Source organism: Mobula birostris, chromosome 9 (assembly GCF_030028105.1).
Source record: "Mobula birostris isolate sMobBir1 chromosome 9, sMobBir1.hap1, whole genome shotgun sequence".
NCBI classification, from domain to species: Eukaryota; Metazoa; Chordata; class Chondrichthyes; order Myliobatiformes; family Myliobatidae; genus Mobula; species Mobula birostris.
Window position 1 is genome coordinate 148014986 of NC_092378.1, and position 22449 is coordinate 148037434.

The 22449-nt window shown below is 43.7% G+C and overlaps 1 protein-coding gene and 1 pseudogene across 1 annotated transcript; both read right to left on the bottom strand.

The window, feature by feature from the left end:
• Window positions 1-479: 479 nt before the first annotated feature.
• On the bottom strand, window positions 480-10609 carry LOC140202452 (tektin-4-like; annotated as a pseudogene).
• A 6468-nt stretch (window positions 10610-17077) lies between these two features.
• cox19 (cytochrome c oxidase assembly factor COX19) lies at window positions 17078-22137 on the bottom strand. The gene is made up of 3 exons (XM_072269563.1): window positions 22005-22137; window positions 21145-21256; window positions 17078-17288 (listed from the first exon to the last, which is right to left on the bottom strand). The coding sequence occupies exons 1-3, from the start codon at window positions 22084-22086 to the stop codon at window positions 17195-17197; spliced, it is 288 nt and encodes a 95-aa protein (XP_072125664.1). The 5' UTR covers window positions 22087-22137; the 3' UTR covers window positions 17078-17194.
• Between the last annotated feature and the right edge of the window lie 312 nt (window positions 22138-22449).

A 22449-nucleotide genomic window follows, 5' to 3' on the forward strand; every position in this document is an offset into this window, starting at 1 on the left:
AACTCTGTCTCTCCGTGTTAATAGGAGCATTGCGTGCCGCTTGTCTTCTCGTTCATCCTTCCACCTGCTGTTCTCCTCAAGCCATGCTCGCACCCTGGTCTGCATCCCTGCTCTGCCTCGTTCTACCGCCCGCCTACACTCTCCGTTGGCTCGGTGGTTTAACGCCACATTCCCACCGCAGTGACCTGGGTTCGATCCCTGGCCAAGCCTTCCTCACTCCTTGGCTTTCCTCTCTGCCTAATCCTTGTTCCCCGGCCTTCCCTATAACCGTTAATAAACACTTTAGATTACTCTACCTCCGTGACTGTGTCCTGCGTTTGGGTTCGCCCCGTTCCATTACAACACCTGGCATTGAAAGATAATGGACATGTACTAAATCTTCCTTATTTCTTTAAGTTTATTGACATTCCAGCTGTGTTAACATAGAAAAAGCTTTCAGTTTTAGATATAGGATTAAAAGTCCTGATAATTCTGTAGTTATTTTAGTTTACTTGATTTTAGAGAACGTGTTTTTATTTGTGCTTTTAGTCAGGTGCCCAATATGTGTGAAATCCCCAAGTTTCTACATCCATGGGAGATTTGATAAGTCACTCATAGCTAACAGCAAGTATTCTGTTACTTATTGATAACCAGCCAACCTAACCACAGTTGGGTATCGTTCTCAGTGTTTCAGGCACTTCTCACTGTCAATAAATATATTGTTTGCTTTTATTGCGACTTCCTTCTCGAGGATCATCCACGTATTCTCCATGTTCTCCAGTGACATCTGGGCTTCCTTGAGTTTCTCCTGAAGGAATGCAATGGACTCCGAGATTTCCCCAACTTCACATATCAGGCTGTGGAAAATTGGGAAATCAAAGGAGTAGATGGTGAGACATTAGGTAATGATGTTTGATAGAAGAGGGATGGTAGAGAATTGAATGTGAAGTGTCAGCTCACACTCCACCATCTCTCAAACTTTCTGGAAACTTACTTCACTTGAGCAGGGTACCTGGTGAGCTCCACATTCGGTCTGTAGGTCCTCTCATACAGTCTGGTGTGAGCCACTTTGAGTGGAGCTTCCTTGTCCTTTATGGCCTGTTTCAGATTGGCAATGTTTCTCTCCTGACCTGCAATCTGTTCGACTATCTGCTCAAGGCAAATAAAACACAAGGTATCGATGTGCATCTCAACAAATTATTCACTCATTTATCTGACCGCAGTCTCCACAAATCTTTGCGGGGGTGGGGGTGAAAATACTCTACAGATTTCCCATCTGCCACAAAAGGCAGGATTTTCCTGACCCATTTCAATTTCAATCCACATTTCACATTCCCAGTCCTAGGCCTCCTCTGCTGTCACAATGAGACCACCCTCAAGTTGGAGGAGCAACACCTCGTATTCTGTCTGGGCATGAACAAGGTAACTCAAATGCTGTTTGCGTAGGAGTTGGGACATCATGTTGCAGTTGTATAAGTCATTGGTGAGGCTGAACTTGTTACACTGTTAAACAACAAAGCACGCTATTTGGTCCATCAAGTCAATGCTAGCTCTATGTAGAGTGATCCCTTCAGTCCCATTTTCCTACTCTTTCCGCATATCAGTGACCTCATCACTCAGGGCATTGAGTACAGGAGTTGGGATATTGCATTGCAGTTGTATAAGTCATTGGTGAGGCCACACTTGGAGTATTGCCCACAGTTTTGGTCACTCTATTATAGAAATGGTACGTTGAAACTGGAAGGAGTGTAGAGAACATTCATGGGGATAGTCCCAGGATGAGAAGCCCCGAGTTATGGGGAGAGGTTCACCAGACTAGGTCTATATTCCTTGAAGCACACGCTATACAATCGGTGAATCTCACCAACACCTCTACTCCCTGAGGACGCTGAAGGGAGTTTGACTATGAACATCTATGCTCACATCCTTCTACAGATGTGCAGTGGGGAGCATCCTAACATGCTGTATCACAGATTTGTACAGAAGCTGCACTGTGGGAGACTGGAAGGCTCTACAATGGATAGGCAAAATTGCCAACACATCACTGGGATGTGAGCTAAATGCAAGAAATTAGGACCCAGCTGTGTAGGCTGGGGTCAGCATAGACTGGTTGGGCTGAAAGACCTGTATCCATGCTGTATTATGCCGTGACTCTATGACACATGACAAAAAAACTACACTCAGTGGCCACTTTATTAGCTACAACTGTATACCCACATATTAAAGCAAATATCTAATCAGCTAATCATGTGACATCAACACAATATATAAAAGCATGCAGGCATGGTCAAGAGATTTGGTTGTTGTTCAGACCAAACATCAGAATGAGAAGAAATGTGATCTACGTGACTTTGACCATGGAATGATTGTTGGTGCCAGATGGGGTGATTGGAGTATCTCAGAAACTTCTGGGATGTTCACGCACAACAGCCTCCAGAGTTTGCAGAAAATGGTGTGGAAAACAAAAATCATCCAGTGAATAGCATTTCTGAGGGAAAAAGACCTTGTAAGTAAGAGAGGTCAGAGGAGAATGGCCAGACTGGTTCAAGCTGACAGAAGGGTGACACTAGAAGACTACAAACATACTCAGTGGTCACTTTATTAGATAAAGGAGGTACCTAATAAAGTACCCACTATGTGTAAAGTTATGTAGTTATATACAATGGACCCCTTTCATTCAACTATTTTAATTTGTCATTTCTGTTTGAGACTGTGCCAAAAAGGTCATTCACATTTTCATTCACCTACATTGAGTTGAACACGCAGTTAGGTTATCGCTTCCTCTATATTTAATAATCTGTGAAAAAGGGAAACTGAACCAACTTCTTGGGACAATAACCTTTCTCAGATGATGGTCTAAGTTGGCCTTTGCATCAAGGAGCTCCTCCAAGTGCTTGTTAAAGGCAGCATTAACTCTATCATACTGCTCACGCAGACCTTTGGAAGTCTCTTCCAGCACATTATCAACCAGAGCACAGAGGTTAATAGAATTCATTCGCTCCTGTTCAGCTTTGTAGATGTTACAGTGGGTAAACTGGGCCCAGGACTCTGGTGTAGAAGAACTGAGAGATTGAAAAGAAACATCATTATCAATAGTCAGCGGTACCCCCGTTAGTAGTATCTACAGGAGGCAACATCCATCATCAATAATCCCCACCATCTGGGCCATGCCATCATCTCTCGGCTCCACTGAGCAGGAGGTATAGAACATAGAACATAAATCAGTACAGGCCCTTCAGCCCACAATGTTGTACCAACCCTTTAATGTATGCCAAGATCTACCTAACCCTTCCCTCCCCCCCAGCCATCCTTTTTCCTTTCTTTGATGTGTTTATCTGAGAGCCTCTTAAATGTCCCTAATGCTTCTGTCTCTAGCAACACCCCTGGCAGCTCATTGCATGCACCGTACACCCTCTGCTTAAAATGCTTACCTCTGATATCCCACCGCCCCCCCTATATTTTCATCCAATCACCTTAAACATATGTCCTCTGGTATTAGTCATTGCCAGTCTGGGAAAAAGTCTCTGGCTATCCACTCCCTATCTATACCTCTTATCATCTTAGACACTTCTATCAATTCACCTCTCCTCCTTTGCTCTAAAGAGAAAAACCCTATCTCGCTCAAGTTTTTCACTTAAGGCATAATCTCCAATCCATTTCCATAGATACTGTGTAACCTGCTGAGAATCTCCAGCACTTTGTTGCTTTGGATTTCCAGCATCTGCAGAATCCCTTGTGTTCTCCAATCCAGGCAACATCCTGGTAAATCTCCTCTACCCCCTCTGGAGCTTCCAGATCCTTCCTTTAATGAGGTGTCCAGAACTGAACCCAATCCTCCCAGTGTGGTCCAGCCTGAAATCCCACACCACCAAGATCAAGATCAGCTACATCCCTTCAACTATCTGGTTCTCGATCCAACTGGGAAAAAACCTCATTGCTACAGTACTGTGACCACTTTAATCACTTTGCATTAATAATGGACTTGGTGTTTCTGTTTATTATTATTGTGTCCTTTCATGTAAAAAAGTGAAAATAAACATTGCATCTGTGCATACATGTACTTGTACATATAGATGAAAAATAGCTTTATGTGTCTATGTATTGTATGCCAAAACATTCAGTGAAATGCATTGATGGCATCAATGACCAATGCAGTCCCAGGATGTGCTGGGGCCAGCCCACAAGTGTCACCGCACTTCTAATACCAAAGGTTCAAAGCTCAAATTTAATGTCAGTGAAATGTATACAATATATATCCTGAAATGCTTTTTCTTCCCAAACATCCACGAAAACAGAAGTGCCCCAAAGAATGAACGACTGTTAAACATCAAAACCCCAAAGTCCCTCTGCAGCTCCCCCCTCCCCCCCACCAGCAATACGACACACATCGATACTATCACCGAGCCCAGGCGTGTGCTAAGCAATAGCAAAGACGCAGACCAAAGTTACCATGCAGCATTCCTGACCTTAAACCCTACGTCTTTGGAATGTGGGAGGAAGCCAGAGCACCAGGAGGAAACCCATGAGGTCACAGGGTGAATGAACAGACAGCAGAGGGAATTGAACCCTGATCACTGGCACGGTAAAGGATTATGCCAACTACTACACTGTTCTGCCACTCATACCTGGCAAGGACAGAGTCTGTTTCCATGTTGTATAACTCATGACTCTTATCACTTGCAGTTACAACTTCCTTTTTACTTAGTGTTATTTAGAACCCAATTACCGCCCTATCAGCCTACTCTCAACCATCAGCAAAGTAATGGAAGAGATCATCAAGAGTGCTATCAGGCAGCACCTACTCAGCAGTAACCTGCTTACGAATGCCCAGTTTGGGTTCTGTCAAGGCCACTCAGCTCCTGACCTCATCACCTCCTTGGTCCAAACATGGACCAAAGAGCTAAATACCAGAGGTGATGTGAGAGTGATAGTCCTTGACATCAAGGCAGCATTTGACCGAGTATGGCATCAAGGTGCCCTAGCTAAAATGGAGTCAATGGAAAATAGGGGGAAAACCCTCCACCGTTTGGAATCATACCTGACACAAAGGAGGATGGTTGTGGTGGTTGGAGGTCAATCATCTTATCCTCAATACATCACTGCAGGGGTTCCCTAAGGAAGTGGCCTAGGACCAACCATCTTCAGCTGCTTCATCAATGGCCTCTCTTCTATCATATGATCAGAAGTGGGGATGTTCACAGATGACTGCACAATGTTCTGCACCATTCGTGACTCCTCAGAGAGTGAAGCAGTTCATACCCAAATGCAGCAGGACCTGGACAATATCCAGGCTTGGGCTGACAAGAGGCCAGTAACATTTGAGCCACACAAGTGTCAGGCAATGACCATCTCCAACAAGAGAGGCTCTAACCATCGCCCCTTGACATTCAGGGGCATCACCATCACTGAATCCCCTACTATCAACATCCTGGGGTTACCATTGACAGGACAGATATTGTCTAGCCATATAAACACCATAGCTACCAGAGCAGGTCAAAGACTAAGAATCCTGCAGTGTGTAACTCACCTCCTGACTCCCCAAAGCCTGTCCATCATCTACAAGTCTCAGGCCAGGAGTGTAATGGAATACTCGCCACTCTCCTGGGTGAGTGCAGTTCGATCAACACTCAAGAAGCTTGACACCTTCCAGTACAGGGCAGTCCACTTGATTGGTACCCCTTCCACAACCACCCAATCCCTCCTCCATTGATAAACAGTGGCAGCAGTGTGCACAATCTACAAGATGCAGTGCAACAACACACCAAAGTGCCTCAGGCAGCACCTTCCAGACCCATGACCACTAACAGCTAGAGAAGGACAAGAACAGCAGATACCTGGGAACACCACCATCCTGACTTGGAAACAGATCGCCATTCCTTCACTGCCGCTGGGTCAAAACCATGGCATTCCCTCCCTAACAGCACTGTGGGTGTGCCTACTCCTCAGGGACAGCAGCAGTTCAAGAAGGCAGCTCATCACCACCTTCTCAAGGGCAACTAGGGATGGGCAATAAATGCTGGCTTAGCTGGCGATGCCCACATCCTGTAAATGAAAAAAAAAGTTACAATATCGTAACAGGTTCTTCCGAGCCAATGAGCCTGATTAACGTACTAACCGGTTTGTCTTTGGAACTGAAGCACCTAGAAAAGACCCATGTGTTCATGGCGTGAACATACTAACTCCTTACAGACAGCAGCAGGAATTGAATCCCAATCGTAGGCACTGTGAAACTTACTCGATGACAATAAACTCAACGTTGACTGCATAGTGTGAAAATACCTACCTTTTCTTTTACTGAGCAACACACATCAAAAGTTTAAAAAATATATATATATAATGGAGATAGAGAGAAGTGGCATGTATGACAAATTATGGCTGTGTATGTTCCCATTCACTGAAACGTCAGCCTTGATTCAGTTACGAGAGGACGCTGTTGTTGCTTGGTGTGGAAGGGTATGTTGCAATCCAGAGACGTTTTTCTATATACCAAAGTTCAAAGTAATTTTTAATTATCAAAGTACTTATCTGTCACCAAATATTACCCCGAGATTCAATTTTACAGTAGAATAAAGTACAGTAAAATCAAAGAAAAATCACTCACAAACAAAGACTAACAAATTGTGCAAATATACAAAGAAATAAGCAATAATAATGATAAATAAATATCATTAAATATAAGTAAGAGACTGTTGGAACAAGCAATATATTTCTATCAGCTCTGGGAGTTTCCTACTCAGTAAACATGACAAGTGGTGTTAAGGCTCCATCTAGTGGAGATTAAGACACCATTTGTAATATCGTTTCCCACTGCAGGTTCGCTGGGTTACTGTACCATGGACCTAGGTATAGACAACGCCCGGCGCAACCATATTTCCCCAAAGTTGATCTGCGTAATGCTTACCATCTGATTCGCATAAGAGAAGGGGATGAGTAGAAAACGTCTTTCAACACATCTAATGGCCACTATGAGTATCTGGTGATGCCTTTTGGTCTGGCCAAGGCCCCCGCAGTATTCTAGGCCTTGGTTAACGCTGTGCTCAGGGACACGTTGAACCAGCCTGTGTTTGTGTATTTAGATGACATCCTAATCTATTCCCGTTCTGATCAGGAGTACGTCCAGCGTGTCCGGAGAGTTTTCAGACGGCTTCTTGAAAATAACCTGTACGCCAAGCCCGAAGCATGCGAATTCCATAAAGACCAGGTGTCGTTTTTTAGGCTATATACTTACCCCTTCCAGTGTTCAAATGGACCCTAGTAAAGTTCAGGCAATTGCAGAGTGGCCCAAACCGTCAACAGCCAAGCGGGTATGGCGCTTCATGGGATTTGGAAACTTTTAACTCCGCTTCATCCGGAATTTCGGCCCTGTCGCGGTTCATAGAAATGTACTCACCACGAAGAGCTTGGCAGGATTCCAATGGACGGACTGTGCCGATCAAGCATTTTCAGAGTTAAAGCGACATTTCACCGCTACTGTAACACCCATACTGATCAAAGCCATCATTGTTTGGGTGGATATATCCGATGTCGGCATTCGAGCTGTCCTCCCTCAGCGCTCGTCTGCGGATAGCCGGCTGCACCCCTGTGCCTTTCTTTCCCGTCGCTTGACTCCGGCCGAGAGGAATTGCGATGTTGGGAACCGGGAACTTATGGTTGTCAAGGAGGCCCTGGAGGAACGGAGACACATACTGGAGGTGTGGGGGGGGGGGGGCAGAACACCATTCTTGGTCTGGACGGATCACAAGAACCTCTCCTATGTTCAGGATACTTAGAGGCTCAACTCTCTTCAAGCCCGGTGAGCTCTCTTCACACGGTTCAATTTCATCCTCGCCTATCGCCCCGGCAGCAAGAACACAAAGGCCGACGTTCTCTCCCGGCAGTTCGACGGATCTGAAGACAATGCCGATCCAGAACCTATTCTTCCTCGCCCGTGTATCGCTGCTCCGGTGATCTGGGGAATAGAGGCAGAGGTGAGGGCCGCCCAACAATCAGATCAGCCCCGGATGGGGTTCCTCCCAACTGGCTGTTTGTCCCTGCTGCGGTGCGTTCCAAAGTGTTGGAATGGGGTTACTTCTCCCGGCTGACGGGACATCCGGGAATTGAATGGACTCGGGAGTTTATAAAGAGATAATTTTGGTGGCCATCTATGTCCCAGGATGTCTACGACTTTGTATCTGCCTGTCTCACCTGCGCTTGGAACAAGACATTACGCCAGCGTCCTGCAGGCCTGTTATGTCCACTGCCTGTGCCCCACCGCCCCTGGTCCCACCTCTCAGTGGATTTAATCTCTGGTCTGCCCCCGTCTAAAGGAAACACCACCATCTTGGTTGTTGTGGATCGATTTTCCAAGACTGCCCACTTCATTGCCCTCCCCAAGCTCCGATCTGCTCGTGCGACTGCTATACCCATGATTCAACATGTGTTCAGGCTCCACGGCGTTCCCCAAGACGGTGTCTGATCGTGGACCACAGTTCACTTCCCGCTTTTGGAAGGATTTCGGCTCTCTTGTAGGAGCCACGGGCAGCCTCTCGTCTGGGTTCCACCCCCGATCCAATGGCCAGACTGGGAGTGAACCAGGAGTTGGGGACAACGCTGCGCTTTCTTGCCTCTTCCAACCCCACGTCCTGGAGCTCCCAATTGGTCTGGGCAGAGATCGCCCACAATAACCTCCAGTCGTCCTCCATCGGTATGTCTCCCTTTGAATGCCAAAAGGAATTCCAGCCCCCACTCTTCCCTGATCAGGAGATTGACGCTGGAGTTGCTGCTGCTGAACCGCTGATCCAGCGCTACAAGCGCACCTGGAGACGAGCCAGGGTTCCTCTGCTGCGCGCCCAGAAACAGCGTTCCTGGCAGGCTGATCGGCTCCGTCGATAGGTAAGGCCATTCAAGCCAGGAGAGGGGGTCTGGTTGGCATCAAGGGATCTTCGCCTGAAAGTCGAGAGCCGCAAATTGGCTCCGCGCTATTTGGGTCCGCTTGTAGTGGGAAAGGCTGTCAATAAGGTGTCGTATAGATTGCGTCTATCAACAACGCTGAAGATCCACCCGGTATTCCGTGTTTCCTAGCTCAAGCCGTTTACTACCTCTCCCCACCTGGTAGATGGTTCCTTTGTCTATACGGTGCGGCTCCTTGTGGATTCTCGCCAGTACGTGGTAAGGTCCAGCACCGTGTGGACTGGGAAGGGTTTGGTCCAGAAGAACATACTTGGATCCCAGTGAAGAACAAGTTGGACAAGTCCCTGATCCGGGACTTCCAGCGGACACAGGTCTGTGGTGCCTCAGGGGCTGAGCCTGGGGGTGGGGTGGAGTGGGGGTGGCCTGTCACATGCACGGATTCGGTAGCGCAGCAGATACGGCAATTGCGCTTGTTAATATGCACGTGTCAGCTAATTATTATTTCATTGAGATAGTATTTAACTCCATTCTTTTCGTCGTAGTGCTTGTTGAGACTTGGACACAGCACAGCAAAGCTTCGTTGCCTGTTTGCATTTGGCCTTGCCTGAGAAATTGAACTGTCGCGTCTACTGACTCTGAAGACTAGCGGTATTCGTTTTATATTTAGTTGTTCTTTCAGCCGCAATGTAGGCTTTGTTTTCCATTTGAAAGTTTTAGTTAACGGCCCTGTTTGGCCTAGCGTTTATTGTTTTCTTTTCCCTTTAACACTGTTCGCATTAAAGTTTGTGAACTATCGACCCGCTTTGTCTCTTTTGTTTTGGTTGTATTTGATTTATCTAAGAAACTTATAAAAAAAAAGAAAAAGAGAAAAAAAAAATAAAAAAAAAAAAAAAAAAAAAGAAAAAAAAAAATAAAAAAAAAAGAAAAAAGAACAAACCAAAAAAAAAAAAGAAAATAAAAAAAAAAAAAAAATAAAAAAAAGAAAAAAGAAAAGATAAAAAAAAAAAAAAAAAGAAAAAAAAAAAAATAAATAAAAAGAAAAATAAATAAAAAAAAAAAAAAGAAAAGAAAAAATAAAAAAAGAAAAAAAAAAATAAAAAAAAAAGAAAAAAAAAAAAAAAAATACAAAAAGAAGTAAAAAAAAAAAAAAAAAAAATAAAAAAAAAAAATTAAAAGAAAATAAAAAAAATAGAAAAAAAAATAAAGAAAAGATCAATAAAAAATAAGAAAATAAAAAAAAAAAAAACAAAGAAAAAAAAAGAGAAAAAAAAAAAAGAATAAAAAAAAAATAAAAAAGAAAAAAAGAAGGAAAAATAAAAAAAAAAAAAAAAAAAAAAAAAAAAAAAAAAAAATAAAAAAGAAAAAAAAACAAAAGAAATAAAAAAAAAGATAAAAAAAAAAAAGAAAAAAAATAGAAAAAAAAAAAAAAAAAAAAAGAAAAAAAAAAAAAAAAAAGAAAGCACAAAAATGGAGTTGAGAGAGATAATAAATCAGCCATGATGGAATGGCAGAGCAAACTCAATGGCTGAATGGCCTAATTCTGCTCCTATGTCTTGTGGTCTAATGGAATGTCATTCACCGGTGTTTACCCAACCAATACTGCAACTCTGATGCTTCTCTACACCCTCATTGCTTATTTTTGCACTGGGTCTAATCTCACAGAGAGCTCAATTTTCCCCTGGGACCCACTTTTCTTCTGATCATCAGGATTCTGCACCTCCTGGGTTTGAAGAAGGCTCATGGAGCTAAGAGGGGCCAGAACACAGAACAACAATTGCTGGACTCTGTATTTGCTAATTCCCCTGAGCGCCTGAGAGCGACCTCCTTGCCACTATGTTGGTAGCGATTTAATATGACCTCACGGGAAACACATCAGAACCATTTCTTTCACAACTTCCAAAAGAGCGTCCCACTTCCAAAAGTGCCCATCCTCAATACACCTGCTCAGGGTTTCACGTGATGAGTTCTTCTCCAAGTACTTCTGTATCCAAAATATTAATGTAGCCCCCCGGCCACCCTCAGGGTCGCTCGGCTCACTGTCGTCTAGGGAAACAACCCTCAGCCCCGCCAAACTGGGTAATTAGTTTGTGTGGATGCTGTGTGATGTACCTCCCCCCCCCCCGCCCAAATAACAGACAATACACCAGATACGATTAAATGATTTACAGTTTATAGATATTACTGGAACTATATAGAGAATAAAATATAAAAGGAAAATAAAAGGCACCACACTTGTCAAAGTTCAATCTCTTCGTGCACAAAACAGTTGGAGCTCAAGAACCTTCTTCTTCACCCTGCGATCCCTTGGACCACCTCGACCGGCCGCCTGGGACCAACAACGGTGGTCGACCAGACGCTCCACACGAGTCCGTCTCCGTCTCCTTGCCGAACGCCCTCCTCGGGGTCCGACCCCGTTAGCAGACATCACAGCACCTGGTCCATCCTCTGTCTCGCTCTCCCGCCTTCTGCCCCAAAACCCCGTGCATACAAATCTCCCAGATACACCAAAATCATAACAACTATCCCAATTGGTTAACAACACCCTGCTATCTGTACTAACCCAAGCAAATGTCTAGCTAAAGACTTTCTCAGCATTTAACATAACAAAGAAGCATTCCCGAGTATAACATAACAAAGAAGCCATTTTAATTAGCCCACGCAGTAAAAGATGAAACCCCCTTACATTAACTTTTCATAAAAAAAATATTTACAAGAATAAACCATGCAATGCCTTTTCATTCTTGCATTCATAAATAATGGATTAAGTGGTTATAAATTTCATTTTAAAACATTAGCATCTTTGCCCCTGGGATGGTCGCTACTGAAATAATTGATGGGCTTCCACACTTGACTCAGCCCTTCCGTCTTCAGTACTGAAACAACCCTAGCCTGTGATCCAACCCTTGTGGTGGCTGCGGCAAGCTTCAGAGCAACCATCAGCACATACTCCTGCAGTCGGCATATCTGCCTATCTAAAAGAAAGTCCCTAATGTTTCTGCCTCTATCACTACCCCAGGCATGTCACAATTTTGAAGGGGGTGTGGAGGTTAAAAGGGCCTGTGTCAAGATTATGCCAGAGCAGCTGCGTTTACAGAGGACTCTCTGATTTAGGGGTTACACACACACACACAGTCCAAATATTGGTTTATTCTCCGGGACATCTTGACATGCTGTCAGACCAACAAGTTTCAGTCAGACCAAAGGGTACCTTTCACTGAGTTAATCTTTCAGTAGCACCTGTCCGTGAAAAGATCAACGTCCGTTGATGCATGTGTGTCAAAGGGAAATAAACCATACATCAGAGTGCTTGTGCCCAGGGGAATGATACTCAGATGAACCCTGACACAGGTGCTTTCATTGTCCTCCACATGCCTGGAATGCATTGCCTGTGGTGGTGATAGATGTAGAAACATTAGGAACTTTTACAGACATTTAGATAGGCATATAAATGTGAGGAAAATGAAAGGATATGGACACAGAGTAGACAGAAGAGATTAGTTTAGTTAGCCATTTGATTACTAATTTATTTGGTCCACACAACATTGTGGGCCAAGGGGGCCTGCTCTTGTGCTGTATTGTTCTACATGGGAAAAGATGGGCCAAATGCAGACAAACTGAACCAGCTCAGGTTGACAGCATGGTGAGCATGAATGAGTTGGGCTGAAGGGCCTGTTACATACCGTATAATCTATGTCCTGTATAACAATGACTTAATGTCTGAGCTTCAACATCTCTTCTTTCCTTCATTGATTGATCCTATAGTATTTCTTTGTTCATCTGTGATTACCCTCAAGGATATGACTCTGAGTGATGTATACAGTGGGTACTTTGATAATACAAAACTTTAAACTTGCATCTATAGATTAGAAATAGCAAGAGGCTGAGAGGAGAAAGCTGGAGGCTACTGAGGACTGAACCTGATGGAATCTAATAGGAGAGAGAGGTAGAGCATAGAATCCTGTGAAGGAGATGGGAGAGGCAGATGGAAATGGTGAAGGAGGGGAACCAGTATAGAGGGCTTATCATTTCAGAGGTTCTGTCCTGGGTCCAGCACATAACTGTCATTACAAAGAAGGAACAGCAAAGCCAAGGTTTGGCATGTCATGTAAAACTCTGACAAACTTCTATAGATGTCTGGTGGAGAATATACTGACTGGTTGTATTATGGGTTGGTGTGGGAATACCAGTTCGCTTGAACAAAAAAAAGGAAGAAAAGCAGTGGATACAGCCCAATCCATCACAGGTAAAACCCTTCCCTCCATTGACCACATCTACAAGGAATCCTGTCGCAGGAAAGCAGCATCCACCATCAAGAACCTCAGCTCTCTTCTCACTGTTGCTAAGAGGAAAGAGCCTCATGAACCTCAAATCCCACACTACCAGGTTCAGGAACAATTATTACCCCTCAACCATCATGCTCTTGAACAAAAGGGGATAACTTCACTCACCCCAACACTGAACTGATTCCACAACCTATGGACTCACTTTCTAAAGGCTCTACAACTCTTTTTCTTGATATTTGTGGTTTATTTATTTTTGGTTTTTTTTTCTTTTTGCATTTGCAGTTCGTTGTCTTTGTGGATATGCTCTCTTCTCACTGCTGCCATCAAGAAAGCTGGCGGTATAGAAGCCTCAGGACACACACCACCAGGTTCAAGAACAGCTATTATCCCTCAACTATCAGGCTCTGGAACCATAGGGAATCAACTTCAATCACCCCATCATTAAGATGTTCCCAAAAGTTATGGACTCACTTCCAAAGACTCATCTCATATTGTCAATATTTGTTTATTTGTTTTTATTATCTCTTGTTTGTATTTGTGCAATTTGCTGTGTTTATATACTGGTTGAATGCCCAAGTTGGTGCAGTCTTTTATTGATTCTGTTACGGTTATTATTCCATAATTTATTGAGTATGCCCACAAGAAAATGAACCTCAGGGCTGTATGTGGTGATATAATCTACGCTGATAATAAATTTACTTTGAACTTCCGCACATTAGTTGTTTGTCCATCTCTGTCATGTGTGGTCTTTCACTGATGCCTTTGTATTTCTTACTGTTTACTAAGAGTGCCCGTAATAAGCTTTGTTCACAAATTTACTTTGAACTTTAAGTGCAAGGAGGAAGGGACAGGATGATCTACTAAATAAATGTTCTAAAACTCCAAGGGGTCTTGAATCGAAGGGTTTGTGATTATACAATTCACAAAACTTGGTTGTTTACGCAAATGACACATTTCACTGTATCTTTTGATATACACATGACAAATAAACTTGAATCTTGAAGATTCTGTCCTGCATCTTTGGGGAAGGGAAAACATGCCTGTCCTTTCTTATTGCCATAGAAACACAGAAAACCAACAGCACAATACAAGCCCTTTGGCTCACAATACTGTGCCGAACATGTACTTACTTAGAAATTACCTAAGATTACCCATAGCCCTCTATTTTTCTAAGCTCCATGTACCTATCCTAAAAGACCCTATCCTATCCACCTCCACCACTGTTGCCAGAAGCCCATTCCATGCACTCACCACTCACTGCATAAAAATTTACCCCTGACATCTCCTCTATACCTACTTCCAAGCACCTTAAAACTGTACCCTCTCCTGTTAGCCATTTCAGCCCTGGGAAAAAGCCTCTGACTATCCACATGATCAATGCCCCTCATCATCTTATACACTTCTATCAAGTCACCTCTCATCCTCCGCCACTCCAAGGAGAAAAGGCCAAGTTCACTCAACCTATTCTCATAAGGCATGCTCCCCAATCCAGGCAACATCCTTGTAAATCTCCTCTGCACCCTTTCTATAGTTTCCACATCCTTCTATAGTGAGGAGACCAGAAATGAGCACAGTACTCCAAGCTGGGCCTGACCAGGGTCCTATATAGCTGTAACATTACCTCTCGGCTCTTAAACTCAATCCCACAGTTGATGAAGGCCAATGCACTGTATGCCTTCTTAACCACAGAGTCAACCTGCATAGCAGCCTTGAGTGTCCTATGGACTCTGACCCCAAGATCCCTATGATCCTCCACACTGCCAAGAGTCTTATCATTAATACTATATTCTGCCATCATATTTGACCTACCAAAGTGAACCAGCTCACACTTATCTGGGTTGAACTCCATCTGCCACTTTTCAGCCCAGTTTTGCATCCTACTGATGTCCCGCTGTAACCTCTGACAGCCCTCCACACTATCCACACCTGTAGTCCTGACAAAGGGTCTCGGCCTGAAACGTCAACTGTACCTCTTCCTAGAGATGCTGCCTGACCTGCTGCATTCACCAGCAACTTTGAAGTGTGCTACCTCCAACCTTTGTGTGATCAGCAAATTTACTAACCCATCCCTTTACTTTCTCATCCAGGTCATTTATAAAAATCATGAAGAGAAGGGGTCCCAGAACAGATCCCTGAGGCACACCACGGGTCAGTGACCTCCATGCAGACTATGACCCATCTACAACTACTCTTTGCCTTCTGTGAGCAAGCCAATTCGGGATCCACAAAGCAATGTCCCCTGGGATCCCATGCCTCCTTACTTTCTCAATAAGCCTTGTATGGGGTACCTTATCAAATGCCTTTCTGAAATCCATATACACTACATCTACTGCTCTACTTTCATCGATGTGTTTAGTCACATCCTCAAAAAATTCAGTCAGGCTCATAAGGCCCGACCTGCCCTTGACAAAGCCATGTCGACTATTCCTAGTCATATTATGCCTCTCCAGTGTTCATAAATCCTGCCTCTCAGGATCTTTTCCATCAACTTACCAACCACTGAAGTAAGACTCACTGGTCTATAATTTCCTGGGCTATCTCTACTCCCTTTCTGAATAAGGGAACATCTGCAACCCACCAGTCCTCCGGAACCTCTCCCATCCCCATTGATGATTCAAAGATCATTGCCAGAGGCTCAGCAATCTCCTCCCCCGCTTCCTACAGTAGTCTGGGGTACATCTCATCCGGTCCTGGAGAATTATCCAACTTGATACTTTCCAAAAGCTCCAGCACATCCTCTTTTTTTAATATCTACATGCTCAAGCTTTTCAGTCCACTGTAAGTCATCTCTACAATTGCCAAGATCCGTTTCTGTAGTGAATACTGAAGCAAAGTATTCATTAAGTATCTCTGCTATCTCCTCTGGTTTCATACACACTTTTCCACTGTCATACATGATTGGTCCTGTTCTCTCACGTCTTATCCTCTTACTCTTCACATACTTGTAGAATGCCTTGGGGTTTTCCTTAATACTGCTCCCCAAGGCCTTCTCATGACCCCTTCTGGCTCTCCTAATTTCATTCTTAAACTCCTTCCTACTCATCTTATAATCTTCTAGATCTCTATCATTACCTAGTTTTTCATAAGCTTTTCTTTTCTTGCTGACTAGTTTTTCGACAGCCTTCGTACACCATGGTTCCATTACCCTATCATTGTTTCCATCTCATTGAAACATACCTATGCAGAATGCCACGCAAATGTCCCCTGAACATCTGCCACATTTCTGCCGTACATTTCCCTGAGAACATCTGTTCCCAATTTATGCTTCCAAGTTCCTGCCTGATAACTTCATATTTCCCCTTACTCCAATTAAACGCTTTCCTAACTTGTCTATTCCTATCTCTCTCCAATGCTATGGTAAAGGAGATAGAAATGTGATCACTATCTCCAAAATGCTTTCCCACTGAGAGATCTGACACCTGACCAGGTTCATTTCCCAATACCAGATCAAGTACAGCTTCTCCTCTTGTAGGCTTATCTAAATATTGTGTCAGGAAACCTTCCTGAACACACCTAACTCACTGATGTCCACACACTTGCATAGTCATCCCTCGATCAAACCGCTTAAGTCTGTCTCCTTTTAAACTCTTTGCGCCGGTTTAACTCGCTGACATCCACACGCTTGTGCAGTTGTCCCTCAATCTGAGCGATTTAATTTGGGACGATTTGTTAGTTTTTTTTGCGGTGGTGGTGGGGGGGTTAAGGTCTGATGTTTTTCTTTGAATGACTTGCATGGATTTCTTTGTTTTGTGAAGATGAATCTCAGAATGGAAACTGCTGACATACCTCGATAATAAATTAACCTTTGAAACCCAGTAAGTAAATTGCAATAGAGTCTACCAATAAGTCACAAGTGTCAAGAGAGTAAGGAATAAACAGAGAAAAAAATAACGATAGTATGATTAAATGAGTCCAACTAATCAACATTTTAAGCAATGATCACACATTTATTGCACCAAAAAATATTTTACAATATATACACATTTGGTATGAATAGAGCCCCAGATTAGTTTAACTCGTAGATGTTACACCCTGCACACCTGTCAGGTGTTTGTCTGCTGATCTGTTTCTACTGAGTGAACATCCACGAGATCTTTGAATCCCAGTTTCTCCAGAGGTTCCTTGGCCATCAACTGTCTGTGGAAGAAAACATAATCAAACGCGTAATTCCGAATGGCCATACAGTGAACTGTGTGCACATATTTAGCAAACTTCTGAAAATCACTTTAAGGCCAACAATGATTAAAGTGTAACACCCTGGTTAATATTTCTTTTTTTTTTAATCAATCTTTATATTAATTTTTAAAAAGTACATATATACAAACAAGAGAAGAATTATCTCAAATATCTATATCGATAACAGTACATATTTCTACTGCTATGATGTAACATACTTTATTATAGCACTTTTCTATCAAAGCAGTTTGCTGTCAAGTAGTGTTTTGGCTTCGGCTAAAGGAGCCACGTTGTCCAATTTAGGAATGCTGTGTCAGCCAATTGTAACTTTCTGCCCAGTGGAACATTTGGGAGAGCTAGGCGGGATCAAATTCCTGAAAGACAGTAGTCTGGTTAGGGGTCTTTCGGCAGGAGCTGCGGAGCAGGGCACAAGAAAAGATGCCACAGAATGTCGTTGGAAGAAGTGCTTTGTGCAGATGGCTCCAAGGAGGAAGGGCTTCTCCTCCTGAGAGAGCTAGTTCATTCCAGATGGTCTAAGGGAAGTTTGGAATGTGGCGGGTTCCTTTGAGTAGACCATGGGTCCAGCCCACGAGTAAAGAGATACACCCCCGACTACTCCAGAAACTAGCTCCAACATTTATGTTGGACTGGTTTAACTGTGATGGGCCCTTTTATTTTTCTTTTCGTTTTCTGGAACTGTTAGTTAAAATTCAAAATTTAGTAAATATACTTTCTTCAAATTTTATGCAGTACATGATCTGTCATTTCTGGGCTACCAATAACTGTGTCGGGGCAGTATTTTACACAGCATTCACTACAACCCACGTTCCTTTAATAGTAACATTCTAACTTCCCTGTTTGGTTGAACCCCAAATCATACCGACCCAAAACGTATTTTGTTTATGAAGGATGGCCGACTCACTGCTGAGTCAGGAGGTTGTTAACAGAGTTAGCTAACAAGCCAAGTTTGTATACGAGCCTCGTGAGAGGGTTATATAAGTAAAAACACACTAAAGGCCAGAAATACTCAGCATGTCAGGCAGCATCCGTGGAAGAGCAGGGCAATGTTTCAATGACCTCATGATGGAATGAATGATTTATTAATATGAAGTATCTACCATGACTCCCTGGTTAGCAGCCTCATCCAAAGACCCATGAGACATAGGAGCAGAATTTGGCTATTCAGCCCATCGAGTCAGCTCTGCAATTCTATTATGGCTTATATTATTACACCCCCATAACACCCTTACTACCTATCAACCTCCACTTTAAAAGAACCCAACAACTTGCTCTCCATAGTCCTCTCGTGTAATAAATTCTACAGATTCACACTCTCTGACTAAAGGAATTCCCCCTTAATGTCCTTGTATTCTGAAGTCTTTCAATATTTGATAGATTTGAATGAGAACCACCCCCCCCCCCCAATTCTTCTAAACTCCAGTGAGTACAGGCCCAGAGCCATCAAACGCTCTGACTGAACTCATCCCCCGTACCAGAGATAACTAGAGTTCCTAGTTCCAGTACAGCACTAAGAAAGGATGAGGGACGAGAAGCTAAGGAGGTCCTGGCTGTTCAGGTAAATATCAAATCTAAAACCCATCTGTATCTCACTGGACACAAGGGAATGAACCTCAGGATAGTATATGATGACATACACTTACTTTGATCATACATTTACTTTGAACTTTAGGTCCCAGGTTCAGAACCGTATTCTGAACCAGCATGTATAATTTCAGTCACCACAACTCTGAACTGGTTCTTCAACCTACTGACTCACTTTCAAGGACTCTTTACAACAGATGCTCTCAGTATTTTTATTTACTTGCAAAGTTTGTCTTCTTTTGGACATTGGTCTTTATGAAAAGTTTCTCATAAATTCCATTGCACTTATTATCCTGTAACTGTCCTGTAAACCAGAGGCTTGTGTGCCTCAATGACCTGGAAAGTAATCTTGGCTGGAGTAAGGTCTTCGTGCTTTGACTCTTTTGTAGGGTCACCCATGCCAAATAGGTCAAAGGTTAGAAGCTCAGATGAAGAGTAGTCCTCCAGTCACAGGGGTTCAGCTCAGGGCTAACAACCCTAACTGGTCAAAAAAAAATTGTTACCAAAAACACCAGTGAAAAATTGTTCTTCATCTGTGTGTGATGGTATCAACAGAGATGGAGGACCTTCATTGCTGCCCTAAATGTCAACAGAGTAACAAACAGTAAGTAAGTAAAGTTCAAATGAAATGCGTGGGGTAAGATTTCTTTTAAAAACAGAGTGGCAGATGCTTTGAATGTGCCGCCGGGGGTGGTATAGAGGCAAATATGATAGAAGTGTTTTGAGGCTTTTAGAATGTGCAGGGAATGGAGGGATAAGGACTTGTATAGACAGAAGGGATTTGTTTAATTAGTTCTGCACAACATTGGGGGCTGAAGGGCTAGCATTCTTTGATTAAGTGCTATACCTTCCCATTTACCCCCCCGCCTCACCTCCAGTCAGGGCCCTAAACTGTCCTTCCCAGGTGAGGCAACTCTTCACCTGTGAATCTGTTGGGGTCATCTATTGTATCCGGTGCTCCTGATGAGGGTTCCTCTACATTTGTATGACCCAACGTAGACTGAGGGGGCCACTTTGTCAAGCACCTCCGCCCCATCTGCATGAGGCAGAATCCCCCGGTGGCCAAGCATTTTAATTCTTATTCCTATTCCCATTTCCATGTTGGTCCATGACATCCTTTTGTGCCATGTGGAAAGCATTCTTAGGATGGAGGTGCAACACCTTATATTCAATTTCGGAGCTTCTAACCTGATGGCAAAAACATGTATATCTCCTTCCAGTAAAATATCTCCCTCCCCTTTTCCTCTTCCTCTATTCCCCATTCTGGCCTGTTACCTCTTCTCACCTGCCCATCATCTTCCCCGGTACAAATCCTTCTTCCCTTTCTCCCAAGGTTCACTGTCAACCATCAGATTCCTTCCTCTCCAGTCCTTTACCTTTCCCACCCACCTGGCTTCACTTATCACCTTCCAGCTGGTCCCCCTTCTCCTCCCCCCACCTTTTTATTCAGGCGTCTTCCACCTTCCACTCCAGTCCTGATGAAGAATCTCAGCCCAAAATACCATCTATTCATTTATTTCCTGACCTGCTGAGTTTCTCCAGGATCATGTGTGTAATTCTCTGATTACTCCTGCCTTTCCAAGTATAGATTTATCCCATCCCTCAGAATTTTCACACACCCAAATTATTAAGGATTGTTTTGAAATCAAGTAACTCTCACTTTGATTTTATTTCATTAGGAGTTAGAAGGAATTTGGTATTTCACCAAAAACACTCACAAATTTCTCCAAATGTACTGCAGAGAGCATTCTAACTGGCTTCATCACCGTCTGGTATGGGGGGGGGAAGGCTGACTACTGAACAGGATCAAAACAAGCTGCAGGCAGTTGTAAACTTAGCTCCATTATGGGAACTGGCCTCTGTATCTTCAAGAAGCAATGTCTCAAAAAGGCAACATCCATCAATAAGGATCCCCCTCACCCAGCTTATACATTTCTACCATCAGAAAGGAGGCACAGAAGCCTGGAGGCACACACTCAACAATTCAGGAACAGTTTCTTCCCCTCTGCCATCCGATTTCTAAGTGGACATTGAGCATATGAACACTACCTCACTACTATCTTATTTCCCATTTTTGCAATACTTAATTAACTATTATATATACTTACTGTAACTTAGATTATTTCTATTATTAAGTATTGCATTGTACTACTACCACAGAGACAACAAATTTCACGATATACGCTGATATTAAGGCTGATTGTGATTTCCATACCTGTCCATTCTGCATTTCAAATATTCCATTGATTGCTCTCTGCACACAGAGCTGTCAAACTTGCTCTCTTTAAGGCAATCCATAAATTTCTCTTTAAATGCTTTACATTCACCTGTAAAATAGCAACACATAAATTCAGTTAAAGCAACGTATTAGAAATGTTTCTTCGTTGCCATCACAAGCGAAACCGTCCTATGAATGCTGACAATCTAAGTAAAAAGCACTAATACCGGAAACATTGGATAACTCAGGGTGCACCTGTTGCAAGAACTAACAAATCAGGTCGGTCAAAACTGCAACAGCAAAACATAGTCCAAGGCTACTGGAAACGGTGTTATAAGAGAGATGGAAGGAGCAAATCATGGATGACGAGGAAAGTAGGGAAAGGGAAGGTGGAAGGGGAAAGGGAAGGTGGAAGGGGAAAGGGAAGGTGGAAGGGGAAAGGGAAGGTGGAAGGGGAAAGGGAAGGTGGAAGGGGAAAGGGAAGGTGGAAGAGGAAAGGGAGGGAGGAAGAGGAAAGGGAGGGCGGAAGAGGAAAGGGAAGGCGGAAGAGGAAAGGGAAGGCGGAAGAGGAAAGGGAAGGTGGAAGAGGAAAGGGAAGGAGGAAAAGGAAAGGGAAGGCGGAAGAGGAAAGGGAAGGCGGAAGAGGAAAGGGAAGGCGGAAGAGGAAAGGGAAGGAGGAAGAGGAAAGGGAAAGTGGAAGAGGAAAGGGAAGGTGAAAGAGGAAAAGGGGGCAAAAAACAGGAGGGACAGAGGAAATGGGGACTGCGGTGTAATGGGAGGTCATCAGGGCGGAGTGGTTGCAGAAGCACGGAAGTTATGGGGGGAAGAGAAAGGGCCTCGGACCTCCGCCCACTTACCCAGGTGATCGAGCGGGAACGCGCCCCGATCCGGCGGCCGAGGACTGAAGCTTTTGCCGCTGAAGTTCATGGCGGTCGACATCTTGACGATAGCGTCGCAGCAAAGCCAAGCGCAGGCAGTGACGTTGGCGGTCGATGACCACCACGTGACCCGTGACGTCGAGCGGCCGCTCGCCTGCCTCGGTCTGTCTTATCCTGCTGCGCCACCTGTCGTCCCGCGGCTGTCAGTGCACCTGAAATTAGTTTCCATATTGACCCTTAGAAACAAACCAAACATTTTGTGTTCCTCTCTCGGCTTCACTAGGAACAGATCCCTACTCTAACTCACTGCTGGGTTTGTGAGATCTTGGTGTACGCATACCACAGCCAGAGGTTCATCTATTTGTTTAAAAAAGTCTCCAAAAGTAAACCAGGTAATTACAGGCCAGTGAGCCTGACATCAGTA